Consider the following 15,684-nt stretch of genomic DNA (forward strand, 5'->3'; position numbering starts at 1 on the left):
CCCCCGCTGCCTGATCTCACCTACGGCTTGTTCCCGTCCCAGTGGGCTCCGTGCTGTCCAGCTATGGCTGGTACATCCTCTTGGCCGCGGTCGCCATCTATCTCCTCGTCCAGAAGATCTCCCAGAGCCTGGCGGCCAGGCCGAGCAGCCCGCCGGGAGTGGCTGACGCAGCTGTGGGTGAGTAAGTCTTTGCTTGCTCTTTGGAGCTGTGTAGGCCGATGCTTGCGTCTGTCTTAGGTCCCTGCTAGGCCTCCGCGGTCACGATGGGGTTTCTGACAGCTGCTGGGGTCCACACGCCCAGTTTTTAGTTAATAACGGCCAAAAAGAGATTCGGTTCTGGGGGATTACACTGAGGGTGGTGAAACACTGGAACAGGTTGCCCAGAGAGGTAGTGGAGGCCCCATCCCTGGAAACATTCAAGGCCAGGTTGGACGGGGCTCTGAGCAACCTGATCTGGTTCAAGGTGTCCCTGCTCCCTGCAGGGGGGTTGGACTGGGTGACCTCTAGGGGTCCCTTCCAACCCAAAACATTCTGTGATTTGAACGGTGAACCATGCTCGGGATAACCGCTCAGGCCCATGAAAGCGTACAGGTTGTGTTGCTGAAGAGAGGGCTGAGGAAAGGCTGGACCAAGAGAAGTATTTTAATTTAAAAGGTTGTATCATGGAAGGTTTGTATCCCAGAGTAGTGTGGTTGGGAGAGAAGGAGCGGGGCATTAGGGAACAAGGGAATGAGTGGTGTTTGATAGCGCAGAAGCTGAGAGAACCAACTGGTTCAAATGAGTTGTGGGCAGTTATCAAAGAACTGCCAGGCTTATCAAAGAAAAACAAAACATCCAACTCTAAATACTGGGGGAAAAACCCATTTTGTTTAATATTAATTTTTTATTAGTATCCGTGATCTCCTTTCAATTACTCCTTCTCACTTCCTACTCTGGCAGGATTGTATACATTTGGGGTGTAACTGCCTCTCCTGTGTGTTATCTTCTACAGTGTGGCGTGGGTTGTACATCTTACAGTCTTGATCCTGCCTCATTTGCAGGCTTGCTGCTGTACAGCACAGGCTGTGCTTATGTATCAGCCAAAACAATAACTGCTTGGCACTGATTCCTTGGGCCTGTTGGCATAGCGCTACGTCGGGCCCCAGAAAATATTACTTGTGTGCCCTTATCCTACTAGTGTTCTTTTTTAATGCTAATTAAATCTTTATTTAATTGCCAAAACTGCCTACAAAATGAAATTACTGAAATGTCTTTAAAATATTCATCATTGGATGGTAGCAAACGTATAAAGAGACAAGCAAATGTAGAGATGCTTCAGCTACTGGGAGAAAAGAGAGCAATATTTGCCTTTGTTTGGATATCATTTTTATTTTGACTTCTCCTGAAGGCCAGCCATGAAGAGAGGTAGTTACACAGGGTAGATTTTCTGAGACTGCCAGTTTTCTCCTGAGATATGCGTGATATTTGTAACTTCTCTGCTGATGGAGAGCATTAAATCTGTCACTGCTTCACTGCCATAATGAAACAGCAGGACCAATTGCCAGAAGGAGTGGGAGTGAATGTGGGCTGGTTGCCTCATGCTTCTGCGTAAAAGAAGTTCTCTGGGTAAAAATGGAATCCCTGCGAAGCATGGGTGATATTTCTGAATTTGTATCAAACAAATCCTTTGGGAAGAGAAGCAAGTATCCTATAAGTATGAATTTTAATTTTTTACGGGTTTGTTACATCGGTGTCCTTATTCATTAAAATCCCATTAAAATAATCACTCTAAAAATATTAAAATGTTAGAAGATTTAAATCAGCATATAAGTTACTGTAAAATATTACCTGGGAACTGAACTTGAGCTATGATTTTCTGCAAAACAGCTGTAGGGAGAGGTGTGAGCTTTTTCTTACTACAGTTCTTTGAGGAAGCCATTTAGAATTTATTTTGAATAGCTTTGCAAACTCTCCCAATTTCCTAGAACCTGATGTGGTGGTAAGAAGGCAGGAAGCTTTGGCAGCAGCTCGCCTCAGGATGCAAGAGGAGTTGAATGCACAAGCAGAAAGATACAAGGAAAAACAAAGACAGGTAACTCTAACTGATGAATTTGTTGTTGAGTACTTTGCTGCTGTTACAGAAAGGTTTATTCCATGCTAGATACCAGAACAGGAGACTTGCTTTCCCTGCTGGAATGCAGGGGGTGGCTTTTTCCACCTCCTATACCCGGACCACTTCTGATACGGTTTGATCCATGGAGCAGTAACGGGCAGTAGGTATCAGGATGGACCTCCAGTGATGCAAGCACATACTTACGTGTTGTGCTGACCTCATGTCTTGATGCTCTGTGTTGATTAGAATGATTGATACGTATAGTATTCTGAAGCAATTACTCTCTGTGGCCCTTGCTTCTCCACAAGTAACGGTGTGTGTGGGACACTGTGGTAAATCTGTACCTACAGAAATTTGGCTACGTGTGCAGTGAAGGGCTGGGGGGGATTTACTGGCATTTAGACTAACTGTACTACTGCACACGTGTATTTTCGGTTCTTAATGGCAAATGCAAGCTCTTAGAAATGCAGCTTAGCATTGCTGTAATTTAATGGTTTGAACTACAGCTTGAGATAATGAGGAACAGCATATTGCTATGTGGGGCAGCATAGAAAAGTGGATGTGATCAGCATAGCAATGATATTGCTCATTAGTCCTAGCTCTTCTTCTGTTTTTACTTTTGCAGTCAGCTACATTCAGGCCTCAGTTTATAGCTGATGCTTCAAGAAATACCAGCAGTTAAAAATGAATGAAAAGTCACATCATGGAAGAAAATGGCCACAATATAGAAAATCTAGGTCTGGTGTGAGCTCAGGGAGCTTTGCTTTCTTTGACTGGCTGGAGTAGCTACCTTGTTTCCTTTCTGTTTGTTGAGAAGAAGGCAGCCTGTCTTAACCATTAATTTATGTTTGGTTTTGTGGATAAATTGCTTTAGAAGAGAGCTGGGAGAACAGTTGATAATGTATGCTGGGCTGTAAATATGTAGCTGGCTGTTGTTCATTTGAAAACCACACTTTTTTCTGCAGAACCCTACCTTGTCCCTTAAATTACTATCATATGCAATTTTCTTTACTCAGTACTTTTTATAAACTCAGGATTTAAGCTTGCCACTTGGTTCTGTTTTACTTTCAAAATATTTTCAAGCATCAAGTGGTCAAAAGAAGCTGCAGGCACAGTCTGTATATATTGAGGAGGGGTGGTTGTTCTGTGGTTGGGAAGATGTGGGTGTTTAAAAAAGTAAATGCTTCCCTAACGTTGGGGGTACTGCATCGGGTAAAGATAGTTCCCTTGGGTTTTGATGAGTCTGTTGTAGCTGTTTCTGTAGCGCTGGCAGTTCTATTAGTTCTGAAATCTTAGTGTTCCATATCCTGCATTTGTTCTGTAGCTTGAAGAAGAGAAGCGAAGGCAGAAGATAGCAATGTGGGAAAGTATGCAAGAAGGAAAAAGCTATAAAGGAAACCTGAAACTGAATCAGGTAACAACTGTGTTGTTAATCAGGTTACAATTATGTTTATGTGGTTAGATTAGCTGAAATTCATGTGGATTAAATTCTGAGTAACTTTTGCTTTTGTGAACAGCAAGAAGTAGAATCCGGTGCCTCCACCTCATCAGCAGTCCCGAAATCGAAGCCAAATAAAAAGCCCTTGCGAGGAGGTGGTAAGTAGGAAATCCTTAAGATATTCTGAGCTTGAAACAGAGCATTCATCCAGCTGCTTACATAGTCATTGTAGATATTTTCCCTCTTCTTCAAGAAGGAAACAAAATGTGCCTCACAAATGAGCTCTTCATCTCTAATTAGTGTGGTGCAGACCACACTTTGTGCAAAACCTAGCAGGACATTTCTGTGGTGGTTCAGTTGTCTTGTAAATGCTTTTGCCATAATTTACCAAGATTTTTGTTACTCAAAATGACTTAGATTCTTATAATATTTCTGGGATACCTCCACTCTTATTGTAAAAGTCCAGTATTTTAATATCTGGTCTGTCTTTCAATCACCTGTAGTACTAACTAAATGTAGGAAGGGGATATTTTACTTTGTATTATGTAGATTCAGGAAGATTAAAGACGTCATTAAGCAAAATGTGACTTTATTTATCAGATGCCATAATGATGGTCTATTGAATATATAAATCCTGCAGACGTATAAACTCTTTATCAACTCTTGCAAGGCGCAAGATGGTCTTACTGTTAAAATCACTGTCAACCGCTGAAATATCTTGATGGATGGGCTTTTCTATGGCCTTGCATAGCCCACATTAGGATCACTGCCGTATATCAGCCATGCAGCGTGTCTCCTTTCACTCCCTTGGCCAAACAGCCCATGCTGTACCTGCAAGCACTAATTTGGGTATAATATTTTAATTACAGTTTTCCATAGCAGAGGGGACCATGTAGACAGCCTCGATTGCATTACCCTAAAAGGGAAACCTGCTTAGGGTGCAGCACTAAGTCACTTGATTAAATGTAAGAAGCCTGAAGATTCTTGATTAAACATATTAAACCTCAATATAGTTCAGTGCTGGAAGTTCTGCTTTGAATATGTTTACTAACAGCTTTTGACAACATCTGAAGGAACTGACGCATTGATTAATCTTATGTTGTTTAACGAGTGCAGTCCAATGTCTGATACTGTCAAATATCTTTTATAGCTCTTGCACAGAATATTCGCCACTATGGGGGATGAGAAATGCATGGGTAATAGCTGTGCTGAGAACTGGGAGCAGGGCAGCTGGGCTGAGGCACCCTTCCAGCTGCTACCTGTCCTGGTTTCATCCTAAGCAAAATCTTTGCTTAACTAACAGATGATGAAATTAGAGGTCTCTGATCTTCTCGTGAGGTAGATCAACATGAAGCGAAAGAACCATCTGCACTGTTCAGCTGCTGAATTAAGCTAGAAAGCAGAACTTGGCTAATATGAGAAAAACAAACTTCAAACGTGGAGGTGATGCTTGAAGTTTCACTGGAACAGGTTGCTTTGAAACCTGCTTGATTAGCATTTTTTTTTTTTTTGCATTGTACAGAACAGATTGAGGACATTTGCCAAGTTCTGTCTTTCCAAGCACATACTTGTAAGATGAAGTTGCCTATAGTTACGGCATTAGGCGGTTCAACTGAACTATCTGTTTGCCTTAACTGCATATACTTGCCTTTTTAAATTCGTTTTAAAAAATCTTACAGTAGTATTGAGTGGATCTGCCTCTTGACCTTCAGACCTCAGGACCTCCAGACCTGTATCCCTTACAGGACTGGAATAAAAGATTATTTTAAGTCCCTAGCTATCAGGGCTCTTGGAGAACAGGTACAGTCTTACAGAGTTTACTGTAAGAGTTACTGCTGCTGCTCTGTTTATGCTGCAGAGGAGCATTAAAGCTTTAGTGCAGACTTAGAGAAATTAAGTGGTAACTAATTTCAATTTCATTTAATCCAGATTGATAAAATCAAAACACAAGTGTTTTGCAATGGCTTTTACTGTTAGCATAGCACTACAAAAATAAACCATCTCAAGTCTGGATGTTTTCTCTGCTTTCATTTTCCTTAAAATGCTGCCTGTGTAGTAAATATAAACAAGGTGCAAATAATTGTGAGATTTATTTTTTTGTGTTCCTTGTGTGTTGGTGAAGGCCTGCTGAGGGTGAATATTAATACGGTGGATTTCTCCTCTGCACTTCTAGGCTATAACCCCCTGTCTGGAGAAGGAGGTGGAACTTGTTCCTGGAGACCAGGCCGGAGAGGCCCCTCAGCAGGTGGATGAGGCTAACCTCCCTAGTGTCCCACGTCACTAGCAGGCTTGATCTTACCCACTGTCTAACTGCCTACAGATCGCATGTCACACTGACTCCTTCGGGATGGGGTTTAGTGCAGGTGTTAACTTGAAAACAGATCTACGCCATTTCCAAACAGTAATGCAAAAGCTGATCCTACACAAGAAAAAGACCTGATCCTCTTAGAGAGGATGAAGAAAGAAACAATTTGAGCGCAATCAGTTAATTTTCTCTCTTCCGTAGAGAGGAAGTGTAGTCTCCAGCCAAGGTGAATCAGCTGGGACTGTGAGATTTGGGTTCTGTGGCTGGCTATTCGAAAGGCTGGCCTCAGGCAAATTTAATTATCTGCGCTCAGTTTTCCTCTGTAAAATGAGGATATTTGCCATCCTCAGGCGTGTGTTACCAGATTTACTGTGTTTGGCTGGAAGGTACTTTAGAGGGGAAGAATATTGTCATCGGCACATACCCTGAATTATATACAGGAGGAGGAACTTTCACAGCTGAACTGACAAATGCCAGGGATTTGCACCGCAGGGCATTTACTGCAGAAGAGTCTCTGTGACAAGCTACCTTGAATGATGTTTTCCTTATAAATGGTAAACAAACCAGTGAGGATTACTGATGCTAGGCAGCAGATGGGGGGGGTTCTTGCTATTCCTTTTTTTTTTTTTTTTAATTTCAGCTGCTTTGTAAAAACAAAATACTGTTAATATTAAATACAATTGCAAACAAATCATAAATCTAGTATTTACAATCTTGTGGGTTTCTACAGTGTCTTTTTATATAGAAGGCATATGTTCCAGTGCAATGAATGTGTATAAAGCAAGATGAGAGATCAAATGAAATGGTTTTCATTTGACTACCACCATAAACAGGTTTTTCAGATGTTCTTTTTGGCTTTTAACAGTTTTGTTTTCTTTGGGTGTTCTGTGTTCCAAATCATGACTTTAGAAGAATCACCTTCAGGTTAAGGCCAAATCAAGTTTTCCCAAGTTTAAAAAGTGAAACTCCCCCTTCCCTTCCCCCTCCCCTGTAAGTGATTCTGAAATTGGACAGACTGCATTACTGGTCGTTAAGCACTGCGCTGTATTTGAACCTACATCAAGAAAACGTGTAACAAAGGCCTTTGCTCTGACAGAGCAGAGCGGGTTCCTCTCCAAATTACTGTTGACAAGTATGTTTGAGGAGGAGGGGATACACGGGCACTGTCAGCTCAAACACTGCAAGATACTCAAAGAGCCGTGAACCGCCCTGAGATCTGTGTGTTGTGGGCAGCAGGACTGTGCGTGGCTTTAGCAGTGCAGCACCAAGGTTACACCCTGGGGATGTTAAGAACTTGCTTTGATCTGCGCTCTGTTCTGAGCAGGGTGGGAACTGATAGCCTGGCCACACGGCTGTCCCGAACAGCTCAGCTAGGTGCCGAGGTGTGTTCTCACCCTGCTGCCAGCCTGTGCAGTACAAAAGCTGAGGGTTGGTGCTGAAAAAAAGCCTCTGGCTAGCAGACGTGTAAAACTTGCAAGTGAGGGACTGTAAGGAGTATCTGAAGCGTGTGTGGTCTTCACCCTTCTGGTGTATATCCAGCACTGTGGATAGAAAGTAAAGGTAGAGCTGGTCGTCGTAAATGAGCTTTCTAAACATCCCATCCCCTTGATATGCTCTCTAGCACAAAATGCAAAAGGCAAGTAAAATCCAGGCTGTCCTCAATGAAGAATGAAACGGTTCCTGTCGGCGTGCGACAAGCGCCCCGTGTCCGATTACTATTACTGAGCTTGTATATAGGCATTAAAAGATACATTGGCATTTCATTAGCATAGCTTAGGGCTGCCTGAATGCTTCTTTCTAAATACTTGTGTTTGGAATGTTTGTGTTCATCAACATGTACGAGTGCCAACTTTGAATACGCTGTTTATAAGTATATAGGTACTGCTCTATATGTCAGGTGATCTGTGATTTTTGTCTTGCGTACGAGTGCCAACTTTGAATACGCTGTTTATATAGGTACTGTTCTATATGTCAGGTGATCTGTGATTTTTGTCTTGACTATAAATGCAGCAGTAGCATGTTACTAGTAAGTTTTAAAGTTGCCAGCTAATGCAATGGAAAGGGGAAGAACCTTTTGCTTTAGACCCCTGAAGTGTGTGTTCAAGTGTGTGTAGAAGCTGAAGGGAGAAGGCTATTGATGTTCCTATGGAAACTAGTTTTCCTCTCCTGGCTTTTGTGCTTTTTGGTGTGTAAACTTAAATTTCTATTGTTGTAACATAGACCGGTGTAACTTCAGGTTTTAATCTTTAATAAGGTAAAAAAAAAAAAATAGCGGTGGGGAAGGATATTTTCAAGATCTGAAGGTTCCTCATCAGTAAGGAGGATGAAATTGTTATCTTACTCGTGCCTCTGGGGAACGTTTTCCCCTTGTGTTGGGGAAATAGGCAACAGACTGAGGTGTTGTCTTCAGAAAAACAGCTGGGGGAGGTTGTTGTCTTAAAGCAGCAGAATTCCTTGTGTTGATAAAATGGTAAGGATGGGTTGGTTTAATTCAGTAAAAACATTTTAAGAAATAAATAAGCAGGTCTGAACTGAGCATATGCTAATCTTTCTCTGTGTCTCAAGACTTGCTTCTGGCTGGGACTGGGGATGTGGATTTTTGCCCAATTCTAAGATTTATTAAGACACATTCAGTGAGAACGAAGTGATTTACGTGTTTCTGGAAACTTCACCCTTCTCTCTGCCTTCATTTTTTATCCTAAGCCTTAAGTCCCTAAGTTTCCCTTGATCAGATATTTCTAAGCTATTGGGTGGGAGGAAGAGACTCTGTTTGTAGAACTTCTCTTTTGGCTCACAACCCGCACAAGCAGAGGGAAGGGTTTTTCCTCTGACTTCAAACAGAAAACTCTCCCCTGACCACAGACAAGTATGGGAAGGTGGCAGCTTGTTGCTTTATAGCGTAAGAGGGAAGCATGCAGAAGGCATTAGGTGAAAGTGAACTATTTAATGAATCCATTGTTCCTACTTTGGTATGAATTCCCAAGAACTTGATTTATGAAAGATCATATTAAAAAGCCTTCAGGAGATTTTTTTTTTTTCTCCTCACTTACAGCAGTTATGCAAGAAGCCTCTTACTCTACTGATGCAGACGATCTGGAAATATCTTTATCTGGAAGAAGGTAGCTAACAAACTTAGGGTTCACACTATGCTATGAAACTGCTGTGTAACGTTACTTAGTCACTGAAGAGTAATCTGATTTGGGTATTGAAAAAATCCTAAGTCAAGCAAGTGTTCAGAGGCACAAAAAAAATCCTGAAAATGTTAGTTGCTTGAGAAATGCAGCTAAGTATTTTTCATTGCCTTTCAGATGATTTGTAGGCTGGAGGAACAAAGTTTTTTGTTTTCATTAAATTGCAGGTGAGGCCTAGTCTAGGCATAGTTCTTTTAAGTATTCTCTAGGAGATACTGAGCGCTGGAATTAAAACTGAGCAAAAAAGCCATGTTGTCACTTGTAAAGTTTATTTGGCTTTATTTATGCCTTTCAAAAATGTTGTGAAACGAGGGAAAGCTTTTAAGGGTGATACTGCCTTGCAGACTTAGTTGTTTAAAAAAAGAAAAAAGGTTTCTTATACCGGAAACTTTTGATGATGAACACCAGAAGATGGACCTGGGGGAGTGAGGGCAGGCGGGGGGGTCTGTCAGCAGAGCTGTTCCCAGGTGTTGCAGAATTACCCGTGTGCAAGTCAAAGATGAATGGGAATGAAAAATGGTAACTGCACCCATAGCTGCAAGGAATGGCTCTCCTAGCAGAGACTGAATGCAGGTGTGAAATGTTAGAACTAACAAGTATCATCTACTCTGTTTTATACAGTTCTGTACTATTTTGACTCAAAACTCGAGGAATTCGGCTGTTCTGCGGTCACTCTATGCCCAGCCTGGTTTCATCCTTAGACTGTGCTGATAGGCAGCTCAGGTGTTTGGATTGTGTTGGTTTTTCTTGGGGTTTTTGTCTTCCCCCGCCCTGAAGATGACTAAAGAGAGCATTTGCATTCCGAGAGCTCTCTGAAGGAGGATGGCATCCAGCGTGACGTTTTACCAGCAGTGCTAGGGTTAACAGCTGCGTTTAAACCATCCTCACGCTGTCCTTTAGTTGAGGCAGTTCCCATCTCTGGCGGCTGTGTTTTTTCAAGCCTGGCTGCACATCAGCACACATCTCTACATCAGATCAGATCCACCCTTCGGAAGATTTTTGCCCTTGTACTGGCTAAAAAGTGACACCTTTTCAGGGATGGGGTTGGCCAAGAGTGGGGCACAGCGTGTCTCTGTCCACGCTCTCGCTGAACACTGAAACTATCTGATTTCCAACTGCAGAAAAAGCCGGTCTAGACTTGGATGAGCTGAAGACTTTCTGGGTTGGGTGGTGTTGTTTTTTTTTTTCCCCCCTTTTGGAATGAAAGCTTAGCTTTTGGAACAGCTCTGCAACCACAAAGGAAAAGCATACGGCTGCTGGCTGGGTGGTGTCCTGGCCCCGTTGCACCGTTGTAGTTGGTTTTGTGTGAGCTTCCAAGCCTGACACGCACCCTGCCCATATTCCCAGCTCCAGAGCCAGCGACTTCAAAAGTTTTGTTTTTTTTTTCCCCCCCTTTTGGAATGAAAGCTTAGCTTTTGGAACAGCTCTGCAACCACAAAGGAAAAGCATACGGCTGCTGGCTGGGTGGTGTCCTGGCCCCGTTGCACCGTTGTAGTTGGTTTTGTGTGAGCTTCCAAGCCTGACACGCACCCTGCCCATATTCCCAGCTCCAGAGCCAGCGACTTCAAAAACTTCCATCGTTTTTTGTGAAGCAGCCGATGGCTGTGATGGAGTGGGTCTCCTCAGCTCCGTTTTGGTGGTGAATACACAGTTTTTAGTTGTAGATCTCTGTTGTGAGGGGCTGGCAGGTATGCAGCCGCTGCTCTGACGTCTGTTTTTTTTCTGTGCTTGTTTGTGTTTTGAAGTGCATATCTGCTAAAAAGCGCTTTCAGCACGGAGCAACATCTCTACTGATGAATTAATAACTTCATTCCTCCCTCTGTGTCTGCTGTAGTTTGCTAATGGAGATTCTTTCTGTGTGCTGCTTACCAAGCTCAGCCTCAGAGCTGGTACCGTGGGTAACATTAATATGGGAACGGCAAGGAAAAGAACTTATAAAATTCTATTTAAAGAGAAGGGAAGGAAAATGGATATACTGAAATACCTGGCCTTTCCATCTAGCTCTGCTGCTCTGTTGTGTGCATTAAAATGGGGAGCTACAGTTAGGTTGGCCTACAAGGTGCATTTTCCAAAAAAAAAAAAAAAAAGGCCAAAACTGGGTCCCAAAGCTTTACTTTATCACATGCCAGGGGGGTAACATCCCCCATAAATTCAGCTTACCGTTTCTTTCGGTACTGTAATTGCCGCTTCGTTCGCTGTTCTGCTTATTGGGTATCTTGCACCTTGACCCTTGCATTTTAAATTGATGTTCTAGATTTTTTTCCCAGCGGTTTGTTGACTCCGATCTGGTGGTAGAACGTTGCAAATACATCACTTTCCCTTCCATGATGCGAAGCTTCAACGCCTCGAAGCACCGCATCAGCGCTGCGATCACCACCCGGCCGATGAGAACTGGAGGCTTGAGCAACTGAGGAGCTGGGTGCTGAGCAGGAGGTTCACTGAGGAGGAGGGCTGGGTAATTGAGGTCCCCTCCCGCACCTCCAAAGCCCAACGTCAGGCTCCCTGGCTGGGACAGGCGAGGTGACCCCGGTGCGCTGCGGGGCCGGGCCGTAGGATGGCGATGTTGGTCTGGCTTTCCAGCAAGCAATGACATTTCTTTTTTTTTTTTTTTTTTTTTTTTTTTTTTTTTTCTCCTGAGTGATTCAGCTGAGAAGAAAGGTTGGGACCGGTCAGTGGCAAGACCAAACGAGGACGGGGAGGAAAAAAAAAGTGGGTGCTGGAGCTGGGGAAGGAGTTTCTGCATCATTTGGGAAAATGTATCGGTGCTGGAAATACTGTGAGAGAGACAAACGCTGCTGGTTGCCCAGCTAGATTTTTTCCACCGTGAGTCTGTTACCTTGAATATATGAAGTATGCTCATTTTCCAGTGCCTGGGTAGTTTTTAAAGTATCAGTTTAAGCACTGGAACATTCATAATTAAAGTTTCTGGAGCACTTGGGATGTAGCTCACTTCTTTAACTGTTACTTTAAAATATGGTAAGGAATACACAATGTAGAGGGTACGTCCTGTACGTATTAGAGCGGGCTCATCTGTGTGGAAAAACTGGAGATCAAACCTGAGGGGAACAAGAAGTGGTTATAACGCAAGATATTCCCTCTTTCCTCTACCGGGTAGAGTCTCCTACGTGGAAGAAACTTTCTTCTTTTGGTATTAAGCTGCTTTATTCCAAAAGGACGACATCTATTCTGTACACGTACAAAACAACTCGCCGCTTCAAGGACTTGGCTTTTTCATCATTTATTTTAGGATTACTGTTTTGTTAATCTGATTACGAATCTAAACTGTGTGGGCCCGTTAAGGGGGCCCTCGCTGGCTGCTCCGGGTGCCAATCTCACTTGAGTGAGCGGGACGGGAGTGCGGAGACGGAGCACACATGACATGCACCCTCTTCAGATTTTTGGAGAGCCCTCAGAATATTTCCTCAAGCAATCCCACATAGAATAGAAAACGTGCTGCATAAAAATGTGTTCCTGCAGTGTTACATGAGAAAAACACCACGTGTTTTAGTATACAGTAGTCATAATATACAGTGTCAACTATTTATCGAGACTAAGAGCTGTACTAATGGGGGAAGGCACTTAAATGTGATTATGCAGCATGACCTTTCTCTGCCAACCAGAGTAAAAACATACTCTAGGCAGGTAATGGCAGGGTTATAATTCAGCTGGAAGAACTAAGCCGCACTCTTCAAGTTTTCCCTTAATTTGCCTTTTTTCTTTTTTTTTTTCCTATAGTGGAAACAGCAGCTGCTCTGTGCAAGAACAGGGGAGGGGGCAGGAGCAGTAAAGGGGGCACTCGCCCACCTAACGCTTTTGAATGTGAGTTTGGAATAATCACTGAAATGATGCGAGGCGCTTTGATGTGCTTGGGGCGGTTCCGTGTGGGCATCGCAGTGTTCCCAGGTGTACCCCCTCTCTACAGCTGGACCTCTCGGCCTTGCAACCGGTGGTGGGGTCTCGTGTGGCAGCACGGATGCCCGGTGTGCCTCCTCTTTGGGTTAAATACTGGCACCCCTTCCTTCTCCTGCCCCTTCCCCAAGCGCTCCCCCCTGCCCGCAACAGGACCGTAATTAGGCTGGGAGGTGCAGGGAGGTGGGAACTCGCCAACTGAGAATGCATGGCAGCAGAGATCCAGCACGGGAGTGTGCTGCTCCGCTTCATCGTTTCCATGTGTGCTGAAGTCACATGGAGTTTTCAATTCTGATGACTAACTTCTTTTCTTTATGGGAAGAAGCCAACTGACAGCTCCTCAGCCCCAACCCTGCTCTTTTTTACTGCCTTTTAACCACGCTAGCTCTGCCTTTTCCTGTAATTCATAGGTCACAGTGGCTTTCCCTTGAATCAGGAGATTTTCATTGCTGATTTGGAACACGCCAAGCGTAATCTTGTTCCTGCTCACGGCCTTGCCACACCTCCCTCTTTTGGAAAGGAGTGGCCCTACTTTTTATTTTAGCTTGAACGTCTGTCAGTGTCCTGTATTTCAGGACCTGATGATCAGGCTGGAGGGGAGAAAAGGAGTTTGGCGAGGTCCCTTTTGAAGAAGCTTTTGAAAGCGGAGTAGAAGATCCATGTGTGCTGAGTGGCACAGGCTGAGGATAACTCCAGGCTTCGTAGAAAGGGATTGGGGGACCAGTAGTTAGAAATAATAGTAAAGCATTGCAACTGCTGGGAAGCAGAGGGGAATTACAGTGGTGGTTTGGGGGGGGGAGATTTCCCCGTATGGAAGGGATGGTGAGGGTGGTATAGCAGAAAAGGTTTTCTTGGTATAAATAGAGGTTTGGGATTATTTTAATAGGGTGAACTGAGGTGGATTGTGGGTCCCCTTCCCTGTTCCCCAGAGGAAGGTGCCAGAAAGGCAACTTTGTGCTGGCTTTGTCAGAGCAAACGTGGGGCTTCCAGCCAGCCCCAGCAGCCGGGCACAGCAGCCTGGGTCTGCCCAGTGCCTGCCCATGGTGGGGATGCTTCTGTGCCTTGTACATGGCCAGCTTTCGAGAAGCCCTTCTGGGTTCTTCACCAACCTCTTCTCTGCCTGGTAGCACACGTGAAGCTGTTGGGAAACCGCTGCCGTACTCTGCACCTGAGCTAGCACTGTGCTCGTAACCCTTCCCCGGTTTTGCAGCCCTTGAGGGCACGCAGCTTCTGCCTCAGCAACTCTTCTTGCCTTCCAGCCAGCTTTTGCCAAGCGATGGTGCTCCTGTCCTTCCCTGGCTTTCCCCGCCTCCCGTCTGTTCCAGCTTGGGCTTTTCTTCCTTTCCCTCTCTTTCACCATTTCGTTCTTCTCTTCCCCTTCCCACAAACACACGTCTCGCTGAATACTTCTGCATTCTGTCCGTGGGCAACTGCAAGGAGCCCTCCTGCTCTTCTCTCCTGTCAATTGCTTGTATTTCTTCCCTAGTTTCTATTCATATTTATTTTTCATTAATACCATAAATCAAGGTGGCACTTCCCTAGTGTTATTTGTTGCTCCTGATATCACAAGAGTTGATTGGTGCTGACCTCTGTATGAGGATTCCACCACCACAAGAGCAATAAAGTACACACAAAAGCATTTTTTCCAAGACTTATCAGCAAGCCCATTAGATAAGCAGATTGTGATATTACCTGCTAGTTCCCGGAGCGCGACAGTTACTTACTGTACAAGAATGGTAAAAATCTGTCACGTATGGGTCTCCCTGACTTTAACTAGAGTAGAGTATTAATTCGGCACAGCGTCCTCTTTTGCAATGGTTCTTGCTCAAGAGCAGGTTGCCGTTACACCAAGGCTTTCTTCTTTGCAGCCCGTTGTTGATGACACCACCCTATAAATAAATTTTAAAATGGGCAAGTGGGTAGGAAATGGAAGAACCCACAATGATAAGCAGGAGGTCAGTGGGTTGTCCTAGATAGGTTTCTTCTGCAAAGGCTGGAGAGCTTTTTTTCCCTGCAAGATGTCAAGGGTTTGGGGCTGCAGTATTTGAATGTGAAGTATGCTGGAGATGAAATGCACACGGAGAGTTAGCGTGGACAAAGAAAAAAGAAATCTTCGCTCGGTACAGCTAACACGCTCGCTCTGTCGGCACTCATTATAGCCTCCAGATGGAAACAGACTGACCTATTTCTGGTCGGTTTAATTAGCAAGGTGGGAAAAACCAGAGAGGTGCCTGTGCTTTCGCTTCTCCTGGCACCAGAGCCCACACTGCGCGAATGCATCAGCGCCAGGCGAAACCAGGGCTGGAGGGCTGCTGCTTTGGTGCCGTGCCTCCCCTCTGGCCTGGCACGCACCCATGGGTGTCTGCCCAGCGCTGGGCCTGGGGCAGCAGGGCCCCGACCGTGCTGAGATGGGAATGGTGTGGTTTTGGCCACGCAGGCTCGGCGTGAGCTGTGCTGGGTCTCTGCGGGGATGGGTGGGTGATGGACCTCTGCCGCCAGGCATGGGCGCCTGGTCCCTGTCCCGGGTCGGGGTACTGGTTTCCCAGTGCCTTCCCATCCTGGTCCGAAGGGCTGGGCTGGAGTCCCAGTCCCGACTCCTGAGCCAGGGTCCTGTCCTGGGGTCTCGGTGCAGGGCGCTGGGCTGGAGTCCCTGTCCTGGGGTTATGTCCGGGGTCTCAGCCCCCACCCCTGGAGCCGAGCGCCCGTGCTCCCCCGGGGCCTGTCCGGGCCTCTCGGTCTGGGCAGCCGG

The 15,684-nt window shown here is 44.9% G+C and overlaps 1 protein-coding gene across 1 annotated transcript; it reads left to right on the forward strand.

Moving 5' to 3' along the window:
* Positions 1-29: 29 nt before the first annotated feature.
* On the forward strand, positions 30-6,290 carry SELENOS (selenoprotein S; the record flags this gene model as incomplete). Its single annotated transcript, XM_009635022.2, has 5 exons — positions 30-177; positions 1,965-2,071; positions 3,417-3,506; positions 3,610-3,688; positions 5,704-6,290. Coding segments are annotated over 5 exons (504 nt in total), but the record flags the coding sequence as incomplete, so codon positions are not given.
* Between the last annotated feature and the right edge of the window lie 9,394 nt (positions 6,291-15,684).

This window comes from Egretta garzetta, unplaced genomic scaffold (genome assembly GCF_000687185.1).
Source record: "Egretta garzetta isolate BGI_Z169 unplaced genomic scaffold, ASM68718v1 scaffold322, whole genome shotgun sequence".
NCBI lineage: Eukaryota > Metazoa > Chordata > Aves > Pelecaniformes > Ardeidae > Egretta > Egretta garzetta.